The following is an 18,982-nucleotide window of genomic DNA, read 5'->3' as shown; positions in this document are numbered from 1 at the left end:
AGATGCGTTCAGACAGGTAAGTTGGGCCAGAACTATTTAGGGCTTTATAGTGCTAATATAATTGTGCCCAGTAGTAGACTGGCAGCCAGTGGAGCTGGCACAACAGAGAAGTTGTGGGCTCCCTGTTTGCCACTCCCATTAGCAACACGGCTGCCACTCGACCATCTGGAGCTTCCGGACAGTCTTCAAAGGCAACCCCACGTAGAGAGCGTTGCAGTAGTCTATACGGGATGTAACCAGAGCATGGACAACCGTGGCCAAGTCAGACTTCCTGTACTCACCTTGCGGGATGCTGTACCGTCTCTCCATCCCTGTTGGGTTCGATGGAGTGACGCAATCCATCGTCACCTCTTTCCGTAAACACCGATCAATATCCACAGCGCTGAAAAAGGCCACCGACTGAGGCAGGTCTTGGAGGCCTAGCTTATAGGCAAACATGCATCTAGAAAAAAGGAACATACATTGCAGATCTGTTTAAGTTAAGCCTTGGAGTCAAAAGTGTCCTTTGAATGTTCTTTGTTCAGTAGGAGAGAGTTCAAACCTTCCTATTTGCTGACGCTTGCACACACGATTGCATTCTGGACATCTTTCACCCTGTAGCTTGGGTGTTTGGACCCTTTCCTTTTCACACTCAGGCATTTCTCCCACTGAGGCCTCTCTCACTGAGGCCTACCTCACAATGAGGGCTCTCTCAGACTGATGCCTCACTCACTGAGGCGTTTCTCTCAGCTTTCATACTATTACCCAGGTGTTTTGGACTGCAATGCCCACCATTCCTAACAGCCTCAGGCCCTTTCCTTTTCACACTGAGGCATTTCTCCCACTGAGGCCTCTCTCACACTGAGGCCTACCTCACAATGAGGGCTTTCTCAGACTGATGCCTCACTCACTGAGGCGTTTCTCTCAGTCTGAGGGCTACTAAGCTACATGCACACCTGCTTGTATTGCTTAAGAGGCTGAGGGGAAAAAAGAAAGGGCCTGAGGCTGTAAGGACTGGTGGGAGTTGAAGTCCAAAACACCAAGAAGGCCCAAGTTGGCCAATGCCTGGTGAAGAAGACCCATATAATACATTCTCTCCTGGCATCCTCAGAGGCTGTGAGGTCTATTGGAATCTAGGCAAGTGGGGTTTATATATCTGTGGAATGTCCAGGGTGGGAGAAAGAACTCTTGTCTGTTTGGGGAAAGTCTGAATGCTGCAATTGGCCACCCTGATTAGCATTGAATGGCCTTGCAGCTTTAAAGCCTGGCTCCTTCCTGCCTGGAGAAATCCTTTGTTGGAAGGTGTTAGCTGGCCCATGCCTGGCCTATAAATTAGTCTTTGAAACATCATAAGTAGTTACTCAGCATTGAATGGCCTTGCGGATTCAAAGCCTGGCTGCTTCCTGTCTGGGGGAATCCTTTGTTGGAAGGTGTTCGCTGGCCCATGCCTGGCCTACAACATTAGTCTTTGAAATGTCATAAGTAGTTACTCTTAGCATTGAATGGCCTTGCAGCTTCATAGTCTGGCTGCTTCCTGCCTGGGGGAATCCTTTGTTGGGAGGTGTTAGCTGGTCCATACCTGGCTTCTAATATTAGTCTTTGAAATGTCATAAATAGTTACTCTTAGCACTGAATGGCCTTGCAGGTTCAAAGCTGGCTGCTTCCTGCCTGGGGGAATCCTTTGTTGGGAGGTGTTAGAAGGCCCATACCTGGCTATAACATTAGTCTTTGAAATATCATAAGTAGTTACTCTTAGCATTAAATAGCCTTGCAGCTTCAAAGCCTGGCTGCTTCCTGCCTGGAGGAATCCTTTGTTGGGAGGTGTTAGCTGGCCCATGCCTGGCTTATAACATTAGTCTTTGAAGTGTTATAAGTAGTTACTCTTAGCATTGAATGGCCTTGCAGCTTCAAAGCCTGGCTGCTTCCTGCCTGGGGGAATCCTTTGTTGGGAGGTGTTAGCTGGCCCATGCCTGGCTTCTAACATTAGTCTTTGAAACGTCATAAGTAGTTACTCTTGGCATTGAAAGGCCTTGCAGCTTCATAGTCTGTCTGCTTCCTGCCTGGGGGAATCCTTTGTTGGAAGGTGTTAGCTGGCCCATGCCTGGCCTATAAATTAGTCTTTGAAATGTCATAAGTAGTTACTCTTAGCATTGAATGGCCTTGCAGCTTCAAAGCCTGGCTGCTTCCTGCCTGGGGGAATCCTTTGTTGGGAGATGTTAGTTGGCCCATGCCTGGCTTATAACATTAGTCTTTGAAATGTCATAAGTAGTTACTCTTAGCATTGAATGGCCTTGCAGCTTCATAGTCTGGCTGCTTCCTGCCTGGGGGAATCCTTTGTTGGGAGGTGTTAGTTGGCCCATGTCTGGCTTATAACATTACTCTTTGAAATGTCATAAGTATTGAATGGCCTTGCAGCTTCAAAGTTGCAAAGCTGGGGGAATCCTTTGTTGGGAGGTGTTAGCTGGCTCATGTCTGGCCTATAACATTAGTCTTTGAAATGTCATAAGTAGTTACCCTTAGCATTGAAAGGCCTTGCAGCTTCATAGTCTGTCTGCTTCCTGCCTGGGGGAATCCTTTGTTGGGAGGTGTTAGCTGGTCCATGCCTGGCCTATAACATTAGTCTTTGAAATGTCATAAGTAGTTACTCTTAGCATTGAATGGCCTTGCAGCTTCAAAGCCTGGCTGCTTCCTGCCTGGGCGAATCTTTTGTTGGGAGGTGTTAGTTGGCCCATGCCTGGCCTGTAACATTAGTCTTTGAAATGTCATAAGTATTGAATGGCCTTGCAGCATCAAAGCTGCAAAGCTGGGGGAATCCTTTGTTGGGAGGTGTTAGATGGCCCATGCCTGACTTCTAACATTACTCTTTGAAATGTCATAAGTAGTTATTCTTAGCACTGTATGGCCTTGCAGCTTCAAAGCCTGGCTGCTTCCTGCCTGGGGGAATCCTTTGTTGGGAGGTGTTAGCTGGCCCATGCCTGGCCTATAACATTAGTCTTTGAAATGTCATAAGTAGTTACTCTTAGCATTGAATGGCCTTGCAGCTTCAAAGCCTGGCTGCTTCCTGCCTGGGGGAATCCTTTGTTGGGAGATGTTAGTTGGCCCATGCCTGGCTTATAACATTAGTCTTTGAAATGTCATAAGTAGTTACTCTTAGCATTGAATGGCCTTGCAGCTTCATAGTCTGGCTGCTTCCTGCCTGGGGGAATCCTTTGTTGGGAGGTGTTAGTTGGCCCATGCCTGGCCTATAACATTAGTCTTTGAAATGTCATAAGTATTGAATGGCCTTGCAGCTTCAAAGTTGCAAAGCTGGGGGAATCCTTTGTTGGGAGGTGTTAGATGGCTCATGCCTGAATTCTAACATTAGTCTTTGAAACGTCATAAGTAGTTACTCTTAGCATTGAATGGCCTTGTAGCTTCAAAGCCTAGCTGCTTCCTGCCTGGAGGAATCCTTTGTTGGAAGGTGTTAGCTGGCCCATGCTTGGCCTATAAATTAGTCTTTGAAACGTCATAAGTAGTTACTCTTAGCATTGAATGGCCTTGCAGCTTCAAAGCCTGGCTGCTTCCTGCCTGGGGGAATCCTTTGTTGGAAGGTGTTAGCTGGCCCATGCCTGGCCTATAAATTAGTCTTTGAAACGTCATAAGTAGTTACTCAGCATTGAATGGCCTTGCAGGTTCAAAGCCTGGCTGCTTCTTGCCTGGGGGAATCCTTTGTAGGGAGGTGTTAGCTGGCCCATGCCTGGCCTATAACATTAGTCTTCGAAATGTCATAAGTAGTTATTCTTAGAAGTGTATGGCCTTGCAGCTTCAAAGCCTGGCTGCTTCCTGCCTGGAGGAATCCTTTGTTGGTAGTCACTTTGAGTCTCTTTTGGGGAAAGTGGAGTAAAATTAATCCGAATAACAACAAGAAGAACTGGAGGAGCGTTTACCGTGTCAGGAGGTTGGTGATCTGCAGGGCCAGAGCTGCCCGATAGCGGTCCTCGCTCTGCACTAAGTAGCGCACTTCGTCATGGATGCTGATGCAAAAGCGCCCATCGATGCGGTACTCCTCAAAGAGCCATTTCATGGCCACAAGCATCAGGTGCAGGTAGTCCACGGCTGAGCTCTGAACCACCCAGTTCACTCTGCTGGTGACAAACTGAAATAAAAACAGTAAGGTAAACACATCCTCTTCTGACTATTTTGATTCAATGCGAGCTCTATCACCTATTGATTACCATGCAGCAAACCTATAAAAACTATGCTATATGACTTCCTATGTTGCTGCTTTGATGTGTTTGTGGAATAAATGACCCGCTATAGTAAACTATCCCTTGTGTGGTCGAAGGCTTTCATGGCCAGAATAACGGCCTGCCTCAGGGGAGCGTGCTCACTCCATCCATGTTCAACATCTACACAAATGACCAGCCACTACCAGAAGGGACAGAGAGTTTCATCTATGCTGATGATCACGCCATCACCGCTCAAGCTCAAGCATGTGGGATGGTAGAACAGAAGCTCAAGCATGTGGGATGGTGGAACAGAAGCTCTCTGAAGCTCTAGGTGCCCTTACTGCCTATTACAGGGAAAACCAGCTGATCCCTAATCCATCTAAAACACAGACATGTGCTTTTCACCTTAAGAACAGACAAGTATCCGGAGCTCTGAGGATTATTACCTGGGAAGGAATCCCACTGGAGCATTGCAGCACACCCAAATACCTGGGAGCCACTCTGGACCGTGCTCTGACCTACAAGAAGCACTGCCTGAACATCAAGCAAAAGTGGGTGCTAGAAACAATATCATACGAAAGCTGACTGGCACAACCTGGGGATCACAACCAGACACACAGTGAAGACATCTGCCCTTGCGCTGTGCTACTCTGCTGCTGAGTATGCATGCCCGGTGTGGAACACATCTCACCACGCTAAAACAGTGGATGTGGCTCTTAATGAGACATGCCACATTATCACGGGGTGTCTGCGCCCTACACCACTCGAGAAATGACACTGCTTAGCCAGTATTGCACCACCTGACATCCGCTGGTAAGTACCAGCCAGTAGTGAAAGGACCAAGGCAGAGACATCTCCAGCTCATCCCTTGTTTGGGTATCAGCCAGCACGTCAATGACTTAAATCAAGACATAGTTTTCTAAGATCTACAGAGACACTCGCTGGAATGCCTCAGCAAGCGAGAGTCCAAAAGTGGCAGGCTCAAACCCAAAACCTTAATCCATGGCTGATACTAAATGAGAGACTCCCCCCTGGGCACACAGAGGACTGGGTGACTTGGAAGGCTCTGAACAGACTGCGCTCTGGCACCACGAGATGCAGAGCCAACCTTCAGAAATGGGGCCACAAAGTGGAGTCCACGACATGCGAGTGGGGGGAAGAGCCAACCACTGACCTGCAATGCAACCTGAGCCCTGCCACATGATGCACCATGGGGGACCTCCTTGTGGCAACACCAGAGGCACTCCAAGAGGCCAGATACTGGTCAAAGGACATCTAATCAACTACCAAGTTTGCAAATTTTGTGTTTTTTTATCTGTTTGTTTGTTTTGTTCTAGTAGAAATGTAATACAATCGTCTGGTTGCTGATGACATGATAAATCAAAAAAAGGATTCGTTATCAAGGGATCTCTCTCTCTCACCTCACCCTTGACAGCCGCTGGCTCCAATGCTCGGCTGATGCGGCAGCCCAGAACAGGTGTGCAAGGCGAGTCTGACATGGCAATGCTTTCCAGTTTGTTGAACATTTCCGATTCTGTGCCATTGCTCCACACGCGCTGGCGTACCACATCCCACTTCTTCTTTTTAGACCTGCAAGAGGAAGAACTTAGGAGCAGAACTGGATGTTCAGCAAGATATAGAGTAAAATAATATATGTAATAATGATAGAGTAAAAATCATGTAAATAATAATAATAATAATAATAATAATAATAATAATACATGTACTACTACTAATAATAATAACAAAGTAAAATAATAAATGGCTCGAGCAAAAGAGCAGAACTGGATGTTCAGCAAGATATAGAGTAAAATAATATATGTAATAATAATAAAGTCATGTAAATAATAATAGAGTAAAATAATACATGTACTACTACTACTACTACTACTACTACTAATAATAATAATAATAATAACAAAGTAAAATAATAAATGACAAGTATAAGAGCAGAACTGGATGTTCAGCAAGATATAAATAATATATGTAATAATAATAAAGTCATGTAAATAATAATAATAGAGTAAAATAATATATGTACTAAAAATAATAATAACAAAGTAAAATAATAAATGACTCAGGTATAAGAGCAGAACTGGATGTTCAGCAAGATATAGAGTAAAATAATACAGGTAAAAATAATAATAGAGTAAAATACACGTAATAATAATAATAATAATAGAGTAAAATCATGTAAATGTAATAATAATAAATAGAATAAAATACATGTAATAATAATAGAGTAAAGTCATGCAAATGTAATAATAATAGAGTAAAATAATATATGTACTAAAAATAGTAATAACAAAGTAAAATAATAAATGACTCGAGTATAAGAGCAGAACTGGATGTTCAGCAAGACAAAGAGTAAAATAATACATGTAGTAATAATAATAATAATAATAATAATAATAATAATAATTAGAGTAAAATACATGTAATAATTGAGTGAAATCATGTAAATGTAATAATAATAATAATAATAATAATAAATAGAGTATTATAATACATGTAATAAAAATAATAATAATAACAAAGTAAAATAATAAATAACAGACTCAAGTATAAGAGCAGAACTGGATGTTCAGCAAGACAAAGAGTAAAATAACACATGTAGTAATAATAATAATAATAATAGAGTAAAATACATGTAATAATAGAGTAAAATCATGTAAATGTAATAATAATAATAATAATAATAATAATAAATAGAGTATTATAATACATGTAATAAAAATAATAAAAATAACAAAGTAAAATAATAATAACAGACTCGAGTATAAGAGCAGAACTGGATGTTCAGCAAGACATAGATTAAAATAATACATGTAATAATAATAATAATAATAATAAATAGATTAAAATACATGTAATAATAATAATAGAGTAAAATCATATAAATGTAATAATAATAATAATAATAATAAATAGAGTAAAATAATAAATAACTGACTTGTGTATAAGCTGAGGGGGGATTTTTCAGTCTAAATAAAGGGTGAAAAACTCGACTTGGGTATATACGGTATTTAGAAGAATTTGACACAGGACTTGAATCAAGCTTATTTTAAATGTGTTATCGATAAAAGAACCAGTGGAGAATCCAGAAGAAAAAGGGACGTCTCTCCTTACCAGGTTCTTGTGGGTTTTTTCGGGCTATAGAGCCATGTTCTAGAGGCATTTCTCCTGACGTTTCGCCTGCATCTATGGCAAGCATCCTCAGAGGTAGTGAGGTCTGTTGGAAATAGGACAATGGGTTTATATATCTGTGGAATGGCTGGGGTGGGGCAAGGAGCTCTTCTCTGCTGCAGCTAGGTGTGAATGTTTCAGCTGATCACCTTCATTAGCATTTGAAGGCCTGCCTGAGCCTGGGAAAATCTCTTGCTGGGAGGTGTTAATCTGTGCCTGGTTGTTTCCTCTCTGTTGTTTTGCTGTTGTAATTTTAGAGTTTTTTTAATACTGGTAGCCAGATTTTGTTCATTTTCATGGTCTCTTCCTTTCTGTTGAAATTGTCTCTCCTTACCGTTTCCCCACTTCTCTATGGATCCTCCGCACATCTTGCAAGGACACGGAGCCATCCTCCGCCCTGTCCATGGGGATGCCCAGCTCTTTGACCAGCCATTCCCCTTCTTCAGACAGGTGGCACCTAAAAGAAATAGAATAGGGACTGAAAAAAAGGGCAGCGAAGCAACAAAACATTTTCCTCGTAAGTCAGAGGAAGACTCACCTCCGGATCCCCTTTGTGGCAGCATACATTTGGCGCGCCTTTTCGCTGGCCTGCTGCTCGGTCAGGCGGTGGTTGAACTGCATGAGAAGGCGCTCCGCAAAGGGCTGCCCTGCCCCATAGATGCGCCCGTAGTTGAACACCTTGGCATGCTCCCTACTGATCCCTACGGTGGAGGCCGTCTTGCTGTGCAGGTCTGTGCCGTTGGCCTTCTTCCCCTGGAGAGTCATCCAGCCAAAAGCGGTGCAGCCTTTGATGAAATTGGAAAAACAACAACAGGAGGCATGTGTGTATCTCTGCAACAGAGATATGTGAAGGGGCAGAAATCCAATTAGTAACTCATTTCAGAGACTCGGATGGCCCCTGCTTCATTTCGTAACTATTCAGAGCGGCCTCATTTCGTAATCCGAATCTCCGAAGCTTCGTAATTGTTTTGTTGACATGTGTTCCATTAGCGGTAATGGGGAAAATTTCAAGTCTCATTTCTCTGCCATTTTTAGAGCTTGTAGGCAATGTTTACAATTAAAACTACGAGAGAGAAGATTCCATCTGAACATTAGGAAGAACTTCCTGACTGTGAGAGCCGTTCAGCAGTGGAACTCTCTGCCCCGGAGTGTGGTGGAGGCTCCTTCTTTGGAAGCTTTTAAGCAGAGGCTGGATGGCCATTTGTCAGGGGTGATTTGAATGCAATATTCCTGCTTCTTGGCAGAATGGGGTTGGACTGGATGGACTGGATGGTCTCTTCCAACTCTTTGATTCTATGATTCTATGATTCTATGAAAAGCCTGCCAAGTTTCAGAACATTTCGATCATCCGTGGATTTTTAGGATTAAAGGTAAGATAAATATTTCCCTGACATTAAGTCTAGTCGTGTCAGACTCTGGGGGTTGGTGCTCATCTCTATTTGTAGGCCGAAGAGCCGGTGTTGTCTGTAGACACCTCCAGGGTCATGTGGCCAGCATGACTGCATGGAGCAGTCTTTCTGCAGAAGCAGTACCTATTGATCTACTCACATTTAGGAGTTATTTATTGTTGTATTGTTGTTGTTATGTTTTTATGATGTATTTGGGCTCAGCCTTTTGTAAGCCGCACTGAGTCCTGCGGGAGATGGTAGCGGGGTATAAATAAAGGTTTATTATTATTATTATTATTATTATTATTTGCATGTTTTCAAACTGCTAGCTTGGCAGAAGCTGGGCCTAACAGTGGGAGCTCACCCTGCTCCTTGGATTCGAACCGCCAACCTTTCAGTCAGCAAGTTCAGCAGTTTAAGGATGATATTGTTGTAATTGCTCATTTCTGACTATGAATGACATGTGAGAGTTATTTTTACTATTCGTTAAGAAACTAGGGCCCTCCAGGTGTTTCGTACTTCAACTCCCACAATTCCTAACAGCCTACCAGGTAGTATTGTATGTATATATTTATTTATTTATTGAGCAATTTTGTATACCGGTCTTCTCCCCTCTATCGGGGGACTCGGGCCGGTTTCCAACAATAAAATCACAAAACAATCATTAAAAACGTCATATAACATATTCAATTAAAACGTTAAAACAGCAAAATGCAATCACATAATAACAATGGTCAGTCGTCATAGTGAATTCGTTGCTCCATCATTCATCGTCATCTATCCGATCACAGAAATATTGATTCACTCATTGAAAGCCAAACCCCATAGCCAGGTTTTCACCCGTTTTCTGAACGACAGAATGGAGGGGGCAGATCTCCAGTGGGAGAGAGTTCCAGAGTCGAGGGGCCACCACCGAGAAGGCCCTGTCCCTCGTCCCCACCAGGCGCGCCTGAGAGGTCGGTGGGACCGAGAGCAGGGCGCCTCCAGACAATCTTAACAACCTAGATGGTACAGAATGGGTGACGCCTGGCTTGAGAGCAGTACGTGTGAAAAAGATCTTGGAGTCCTCGTGGACAACAAGTTAAACATGAGCCAACAATGTGATGTGGCGGCAAAAAAAGCCAATGGGATTTTGGCCTGCATCAACAGGAGCATAGTGTCCAGATCTAGGGAAGTCATGCTCCCCATGCTCTATTCCGCTTTGGTTAGACCACTCCTGGAATATTGTATCCAATTCTGGGCACCACAATTCAAGAGAGATATTGACTCTAAGCTGGAATGTGTCCAGAGGAGGGCGACTAAAATGATCAAGGGTCTGGAGAACAAGCCCTATGAGGAGCGGCTTAGGGAACTGGGCATGTTTAGCCTGAAGAAGAGAAGGCTGAGAGGAGATATGATAGCCATGTATAAATATGTGAGAGGAAGTCACAGGGAGGAGGGAGCAAGCTTGTTTTCTGCTTCCTTGGAGACTAGGACGCAATGGAGCCATGGCTTCAAACTACAAGAGAGGAGATTCCATCTGAACATGAGGAAGAACTTCCTGACTGTGAGAGCCGTTCAGCAGTGGAACTCTCTGCCCCGGAGTGTGGTGGAGGCTCCTTCTTTGGAAGCTTTTAAACAGAGCCTGGATGGCCACTTGTCAGGGGTGATTTGAATGCAATATTCCTGCTTCTTGGCAGAATGGGGTTGGACTGGATGGCCCAGGAGGTCTCTTCCAACTCTTTGATTCTATGATTCTATGATAGGGGAGAATACATTTGGACAGGTATATATCTTGTAAGCCACTCTGAGTCTCCTTCGGGGTGAGAAGGGCGGCATATAAATGTCGTAAATAAATAAATAATAGAAATTGTGAGAGTGGACGTCCAAAACACGTGGAGGGAAAAGGCCGAAAGTGAGAGGGCAGTTCCAATACTCACCATGCAGGCCAGCGAAATGGGCTTCCCCCAAGACAGCCGCTATCCAGAGCTCCTGGGAATCCACATCCGCTCCAACCAAGTGGTAGCCAGGAGGGGCCTGGACCATGGCCTTCAGCTCACTGCCCACTCGGTCGGCCTATGAGACCAGAACCCCCTTTCGTTAGACTGCAGACTTTCTCCACACAAGAAATGTCACGCACACAAAACACTATTCCATCCTATTTCAATTATGTGGTTTTTCCCCCTGCTTATGGAGAAAATTAGTATTCCTGTTGACAATCAAACATCTCAGAATATTCTGCTGACAAATATAAATATAAGTATAAGTAAGTATAAATTGCTGGAAGAAAATTGCTGGAAGAAACATGAACAACCTCAGATATGCAGATGACCCCACTCTGATGGCCGAAAGCGAGGAGGAGCTGAGGAGCCTTCTAATCAAGGTGAAAGAAGAAAGCGCAAAAGCCGGGTTGCAGCTAAACGTCAAAAAAACCAAGATTATGGCAACAAGAATGATTGACAACTGGGAAATAGAGGGAGAAAATGTGGAGGCCGTGACAGGGTTTGTATTTCTAGGTGTTTGTATTTCTAGAAGACAATTATGCTGGGGAAAGTGGAAGGCAAAAGGAAGAGGGGCCGACCAAGGGCAAGATGGAGGGATGGCATCCTTGAAGTGACTGGACTGATCTTGAGGGAGCTGGGGGTGGTAACGGCCAACAGGGAGCTCTGGCGTAGGCTGGTCCATGAGGTCACGAAGAGTCGGAGACGACTGAACGAATGAACAACAACAAGTATAAATAAATACTTCTCTTAACAACAACAATCAGTAGGAGTATACATACTCTGGCATTGCTAGCAGTCAGCCAGGTAGGTTCTACGGCACGACGTGTGACGGTCCCAGCAGTGATCACCTGTGGCAAGATGGCCCCATAGTAGCTTTCTTCATCATAGTTTGAGTGCCTAAAAATAGTGCAACATGTGATGCAATTTAATTATTAAATGGAGGTAATATTGGGTTGTTGTAGGTTTCTTGGGCTATATGGCCATGTTCTAGAAGCATTCTCTCCTGACATTTCGCCTACATCTATGGCAAGCATCCTCTGAGGTTGTGAGAATGTTTGCCATAGATGTAGGTGAAATATCAGGAGAGAATGCTTCTAGAACATGGCCATATAGTCCAAAAAACCTACAACAACCCAGTGATTCCAGCCATGAAACCTTTGACAACACATTGAGGTAACATTTCTTATAATAATTTTCAAGGGACAACATTTCTGTGCTCTCTGAGACTACCACTTTTATCTAATGACTTTTGAGGGACATTCTCCAACCCATTCACTGTCAGATACCCATATTTACCTTGATTTTTATTTGTATTGCTATAATTCTTTGCAAAAGAGAGAAAAAACTTTGTTTTCCTAGCACCGAGGCTATTTAACTTTTTTCTGGCCGCCAGGGGAGCTGCTGCTTTTCATCGTCCATCAACGACACCGATGAAGTTCTTCCGCATTCCACATTCCCCGGAGTCTTCTTTCTTTATGGCCTCATAAATTAGTTAAATTTAGCCTCCCACACAAGGTGGTCCCTTATTTTCCTACTTGACAGATGCAACTGTCTTTCGGGTTGCAAAGGTCGACAATGGGCTACACAATGGCTGGACACCCACTCCAACCCGGGCTGGCTTCGAACTCATGACCTTTTGGTCAGAGTGATCTTAATGCAGCTGACACTCAGCCAGCTGCGCCACAATCCCGGCGCTGTAGATAGTTTGTAGGTTGTGTTTCCTCATCAGCTTCCCTCTGCGGTCAGTGGTTCCCTTGATGTATGGCAGGAACACTTTTCCTCTGGGTGGATCTTCATCTTGACTCTCGTGGCTTCTTCTCGATCTTGCAGGTCTTCTGATGTCTGAGGTGGAGCATCCATTGGCTTGTAGAGCTCAGTTTAAGTGGTTCAGTTCCCCTTGGAGGAGGTGGGTTTCGCAGATTATTTTTGCATGGTCTGCCAGGGTTCCCTTGCTGTATGGTAGGAACACTTTTTCTCTGGATGGAATTTCTTAAGCAATAATATCCAAAGATTATGGCAACAAGAATGATTGACAACTGGAAAATAGAGGGAGAAACCGTGGAGGCCGTGACAGACTTTGTATTTCTAGGTGGGAAGATGACTGCAGATGCAGACTGTGGCCAGGAAATCAGAAGACGCTTCCTTCTTGGGAGGAGAGCAATGTCCAATCTCAATAAAATAGTCAAGAGCAGAGACATCAGACTGGCAACCAAGATCCCTTGCCTAGTCAAAGCCATGGTCTTCCCTGTAGTCACCTACGGATGTGAGAGCTGGACCTTCAGGAAGGCTGAGCGAAGGAAGAGAGAGGCTTTTGAGCTGCAGTGTTGGAGGAAAGTGCTGAGAGTGCCTTGGACTGCGAGAAGATCCAACCAGTCCATCCTCCAGGAAAGAAAGCCCGACTGCTCATTGGAGGGAAAGATACTAGAGACAAAGTGGAAGTCCTTTGAATGCCACATCATGAGGAGACAGGAAAGCCTGGAGAAGGGAATGATGCTGGGGAAAGTAGAAGGCAAAAGGAAGAGGGGCCGACCAAGGGCAAGATGGATGGATGGCATCCTTGAAGTGACTGGACTGACCTTGAGGGAGCTGGGGGTGGTAACGGCCGACAGGGAGCTCTGGCGTAGGCTGGTCCATGAGGTCACGAAGAGTCGGAGACGACTGAACGAATGAACAACAAAATATCCAAATTCTAAAATTTACTATCTACCTACCTACCTACCTATCTATCTAGGGCCACCATTAAAGAAAAAGTGCACTAGAAATCAAGAAGACGGCTATCTGTAGGTTGTCATCTTTGTCTTATAGTGATGTGAATCATTTTAGTAACGTGTCTAGAGTTAAAATAGTAGGGAATACAGAGAAAAGTATCAAACATCTCCATCTAAATACCTGGTCACTGATCGAGGAAGCTCCCCTTTCTTCAACCACACCACCATCTGGGAACTGAGGGGACAGATAAAGGGATCAAGGTAAATTTGCATTGAAACGCAAACACAAAAGAAGGTCAAGAATTCGTTTTTGTATCATTCGTGTCTTCTTTATGAGCTTTACAAATCTAGATAGCCACAGAAAAGAGCTCACAATGGCAATTAATTCAGGACTTCCAGAAGTCCTGACGATATGAACTACTCTTGTCTATTATACATATCTAGCACAAAATCATCTTCCTTGAGTTCTCTGCAAACTGAGAAATTGGGAAAGAGCCCCCGGTGGCGCAGCGGGTTTAACCGCTGAGGTGCTAAACTTGCTGACTGAAAGGTCGGTGGTTCAAATCCGGGGAGCGAGGTGAGCTCCTGCTGTTAGCCCCAGCTTCTGCCAACCTAGCAGCTCAAAAGCATGCAAATGTGGGTAGATTAATAGGTACTGCTCTGGCTGGAAGGTAACAGCGCTTCAGGGAGTCATGCTGGCCACATGACCTTGGAGGTGTCTATGGACAATGCCAGCTCTTCGGCTTAGAAATAGAGATGAGCACCAACCTCCAGACACGACTAGACTTAATGTCTAGGGAAAACCTTTACCTTTACCTATATTATTATTATTATTATTATTATTATTATTATTATTATTATATATTGTAATATTATAATGGTGCAGTGGATTAAACTGCTGAGCTGCTAAACTTATTTATTTATTTATTTACAGTATTTATATACTGCCTTTCTCACCCCTGGGGGGACTCAACTTGCTAACTGAAAGATTGGTGGTTTGAATCCAGGGAGTGAGGTGAGCTCCCGCTGTTAGCCCCAGCTTCTGCCAACCTAGCAATTCAAAAGCATGCAAATGTGAGTAGATCAATAGGTACTGCTTCTGCAGGAAGGTAACAGTGCTCCAGGGAGTCATGCTGGCCACATGACCTTGGAGGTGTCTAAGGACAATGCCGGCTCTTCGGCTTAGAAATAGAGATGAGCACCAACCCCCAGAGTCGGACACGACTAGACTTAATGTCTAGGGAAAACTTTTACCTTTACCTATATTATTATTATTATTATTATTATTATTATTATTTATAATATTATAATGGCGCAGTGGATTAAACCGCTGAGCTGCTAAACTTATTTATTTATTTATTTACAGTATTTATATACCGCCTTTCTCACCCCTGGGGGGACTCAACTTGCTGACTGAAAGGTTGGTGGTTTGAGTCCAGGGAGTGAGGTGAGCTCCGGCTGTTAGCCTCAGCTTCCGTCAATCTAGCAGTTCAAAAACAAGCAAAAGTGAGTATATCAATAGGTACTGCTCCGGATGGAAGGTAACGGTGCTCCAGGCAGTCGTGCTGTCCACATGACTTTGGAGGTGTCTATGGACAACACCGGCTCTTCAGCTTAGAAATAGACCTGAGCACTACCCCCCAGAGTCGGACACGACTAGACTTAATGTCAGGGGAAAACCTTTGCCTTTACCTAACCTTAGAACACCTGGAAAGCCATATGTGGGCCATCCCAACCATAAATAATACTTGCATAATATTTATAACTCAGCATTCAAAACTATTTTTTTTTAAAAAAAAACCTTTACTTTTACCTATACAACAACTTAAGTAGGCAAGCTATAGTTTTCCGTGGCCAATACAGAGATCTCTTATGACATCAAGTCTTCTCATTCTTATCACTATAGAATCCAACCATGAGAAGTTGAATTAGCTATGGAAAAAGGCCGAATGGGGAGGAAAAGGGGGCTCCAGAGTACAGAAAGCATTGCATAACAGTCAAGGGGAGACACAATGCAGCCACGCGTTACCTGTACTTGAGTTCAAGAGGCCCTGCTCACCTGATTCGCTTATGGGCATTTCTCCAAAAGGAGATCTTCTTGTTGATTTCAAGAGCCTGCGTCCCATCCGTGGCTCCAATTCCAGCTTTGAGGGTGCCATCCTCCATCTTGGACAAGAAATCCTTGGCAAAAGGGCTTCCGACGTTATTGTCACTCCCATCCTTACAACAGCAGAAAAGAGGACAATGGCACTCCAGTACACAGAAAACCAACTGATCTCTAATCCATCTAAAACACAGACGTGTGCCTTTCACCTTAAGAATAGACAAGCATCCCGAGCTCTGAGGATTATTACATGGGAAGGAATCCCACGGGAGCATTGCAGCACACCCAAAAGGCGCTGAAAAGACCTGGGAGTCACTCTGGACTGTGCTCTGACCTACAAGAAGCACTGCCTGAATATCAAGCAAAAAGTGGGCGCTAGAAACAATATCATACGAAAGCTGACTGGCACAACCTGGGGATCACAACCAGACACAGTGAAGACATCTGCCCTTGCGCTATGCTACTCTGCTGCTACAAGGAGTGCCTGAACATCAAGCAAAAAGTGGACGCTAGAAACAATATCATACGAAAGCTGACTGGCACAACCTGGGGATCACAACCAGACACAGTGAAGACATCTACCGTTGCGCTTTGCTACTCTGCTGCTGAGTACACATGTCCAGTGTGGAACACATCTCACCACGCTAAAACAGTGGATGTGGCTCTTAATGAGACATGCCGCATTATCACGGGGTGTCTGCGCCCTACACCACTGGAGAAATTACACTGCTTAGCTGGTATTGCACCACCTGACATCCACCGGGAAGTAGCAGCCAATAGTGAAAGGACCAAGGCAGAGACATCTCCAGCTCATCCCTTGTTTGGGTATCAGCCAACACGTCAACAACTTAAATCAGGAAATAGTTTTCTAATATCTACAGAGACACTCGCTGGAACACCTCAGCAAGCGAGAGTCCAAAAGTGGCAGGCTCAAACCCAGCATCTCAATCCGTGGCTGATACCAAATGAGAGACTCCCCCTGGGCACACAAAAGACAGGGCGACGTGGAAGGCACTGAACAGACTGTGCTCTGGCACCACGAGATGCAGAGCCAACCTCAAGAAATGGGGCCACAAAGTGGAATCCACAGCATGCGAGTGCAGAGAAGAGCAAACCACTGACCACCTGCTGCAATGCACCCTGAGCCCTGCCACATGCACAATGGAGGACCTTTTTGCGGCAACATCAGAGGCACTCCAAGGGGCCAGATACTGGGCAAAGGACATTTAATCAACTACCAAGTTTGCAAAATTTGTGTTTTTTTATCTGTTTGTTTGTTTTGTTCTGTTAGAAATGTAATACAATGGTATGGTTGCTGATGACACAATAAATAAATAAAATACACAGAGCAGGGATGGAGAAAATACAGGCAATGGGCCTGCATTTGAGGCCTTTAGTACCCAGATCCCCAAAAATATAGTGGAATGCTCGATAGCTCCCAATTTCTGTCACTATAGACCTGTATAAAAAAAATAGCCAATGCTACACAAGAGACACCTGGGAAGTTTGCACATACCTTGTGCGGCAGCCTGAAAAACCAGCATCCAGGTATATTGACCTCATTGTAAGGTCCGTTGCCGTGGTGATATTCGGGATGGCTCTGTGCAAACCCCATCTCATCCTGTTGGACATCAGACAAGAAGGCAAAAAAAGAAAACAACCCAGGATGTCATACGCACCCATTGTCTCACTTTCGCAGGCAGCAAAGTTCTGCAGCTACTGATTGTATGCCCAAATCCTCCCAACTGTCCGTTCCAGAATAGAGAAAATGTTTGGGAAAATCTGCTTTTATAATCTACATCTCTTTATCCAGGATCCCAGGCCCACAGTTCTGAATGACACATGCCAAGTGCTGTTTTGTTCCCTTTTGATGCGGCATGCCATTACCTGCCTCAATTGATTGGTCATGGCATCGACATCCATCTCCACCTCCATCCGGCTGAGTTCTTCCACCTGACAAAACAGAAAGAGACGCCGTGAACATTCTCTGCCCCTTTTTCCTCTCTGAAGCTTCAAAATACCTCCATAATTCTCCATATGACCAAGAGAAGGTTTCACTGAACATTCAACTGCATATGGGAGACTCCCTGCATGTAGAAAGGTAGCACTGAAAGCACTATAGAACATGATTTCCTTTCCTGGGTTTAAAATGTCATTTCCTAATTGGGTCTATCAGGCCCGTAGAAAGGATTTCGATTTGGGGGGGGGGGGGGGCTGAGTTTGTTTCGGGGGGGGGGGGGGCTGAGACTGAGAGAAAGAGGGTCTACCCTAGCAAACCTTTTGTATCGTTACCCCAATCCCCCCATGCATATGGGATATATTGAGTATGGTGATCAGATCATGATATGAATAAACATTACAGTTTAAATACTGCACCAGGAAGGCTTTTTCGCGAACCACCATGAGAATTTCGGGGGGGGGGGGGGAGCTGAAGCCCCCCAAGTCGTCCCCCCCCCCCCCCCCGGCTACATGCCTGGGGTCTATCATAAAAACGTGGGAAATACTTATTAAACTGCAAAAACATTTGTCTTTCTGGGAGGGACATCTTGCTATAACACATTATTATTATTATTATTACTATTATTATTATAAACACAACAAGGTGGGTCCACAGCAGACAAGATCACTCTGCTGGTTGTTGTATTGGATCACACGTTGGACATTTCCCAAGTGTCTAGGACTGTGTGATATACCGTCAAATAATGTGTGCAGATCCCAGTAAGGTGGCCTTCTGTAGCTGGCAGATGGTAATTTTGTCAGCACCGATTGTGTTTAAGTGCAGGCCAAGGTCTTGAGGCACTGCACCCAGTGTGCCGATCAACACTGGGACCCCTTTGACTGGCTTGTGCCAAAGTCTTTGCAATTTGATCTTTAAATCCTCATATTGTGTCATCTTTTCCAGTTGTTTCTCTTCAATCCTGCTGTCACCTGGGATTGCAACATCATCATCATCATCATCATCAGTAACACAGCTAGATGAGTCCACAGCAGGCACTCTGCTGCCTGTTGTATTGGATCACACATTGAACACTTCCCAAGTGCCTAGGACTGTGTGATGTATCAGAGAATAATGCGTGCAGATCCCAGTAAGGTAGTCTGTAGCTGGCAGATGGTAATTATGTCAGCGTCAATTGTGTTTAAGTGCAGGCCAAGGTCCTTAGGCACTGCACCCAGTGTGCCGATCACCACTGGGACCACCTTGACTGGCTTGTGCCAAAGTCTTTGTAGTTCAATCTTTAAATCCTCATATCGTGTCAGCTTTTCCAGTTGTTTCTCTGCAATCCTGCTGTCATCCTGGATTGCAACATCGACGATCCATGCTTTGTATTTTAACACGATTGTGAGGTCAAGATTATTGTGCTCCAAAACTCTGTCGGTCTGAATTCAGAAGTCCCAGAGTAGTTTGACTTATTATTATTATTATTAT

General features: G+C 44.3%; 1 protein-coding gene across 1 annotated transcript in view; it reads right to left on the bottom strand.

The window, feature by feature from the left end:
* Window positions 1-18,982, bottom strand: part of POLG (DNA polymerase gamma, catalytic subunit) — a 47,501-nt gene that overhangs the window by 1,979 nt on the left and 26,540 nt on the right. The window contains exons 12-22 of the mRNA XM_067471451.1: window positions 17,443-17,508; window positions 17,072-17,176; window positions 15,511-15,671; window positions 13,633-13,686; window positions 11,523-11,640; window positions 10,681-10,816; window positions 7,912-8,158; window positions 7,708-7,830; window positions 5,609-5,777; window positions 3,906-4,114; window positions 282-442 (exon numbers count right to left, since the gene is read on the bottom strand). Of these exons, the coding sequence (XP_067327552.1) occupies window positions 282-442; window positions 3,906-4,114; window positions 5,609-5,777; window positions 7,708-7,830; window positions 7,912-8,158; window positions 10,681-10,816; window positions 11,523-11,640; window positions 13,633-13,686; window positions 15,511-15,671; window positions 17,072-17,176; window positions 17,443-17,508 (1,549 nt within the window). The remainder of the gene's footprint in view (window positions 1-281; window positions 443-3,905; window positions 4,115-5,608; window positions 5,778-7,707; window positions 7,831-7,911; window positions 8,159-10,680; window positions 10,817-11,522; window positions 11,641-13,632; window positions 13,687-15,510; window positions 15,672-17,071; window positions 17,177-17,442; window positions 17,509-18,982) is intronic.

The sequence above is a fragment of the Anolis sagrei genome, chromosome 9 (genome assembly GCF_037176765.1).
Source record: "Anolis sagrei isolate rAnoSag1 chromosome 9, rAnoSag1.mat, whole genome shotgun sequence".
Classification (NCBI taxonomy): domain Eukaryota; kingdom Metazoa; phylum Chordata; class Lepidosauria; order Squamata; family Dactyloidae; genus Anolis; species Anolis sagrei.
Note: the sequence above shows the minus strand (reverse complement) of the source record. Positions and strands in the feature narration are given on the sequence as shown.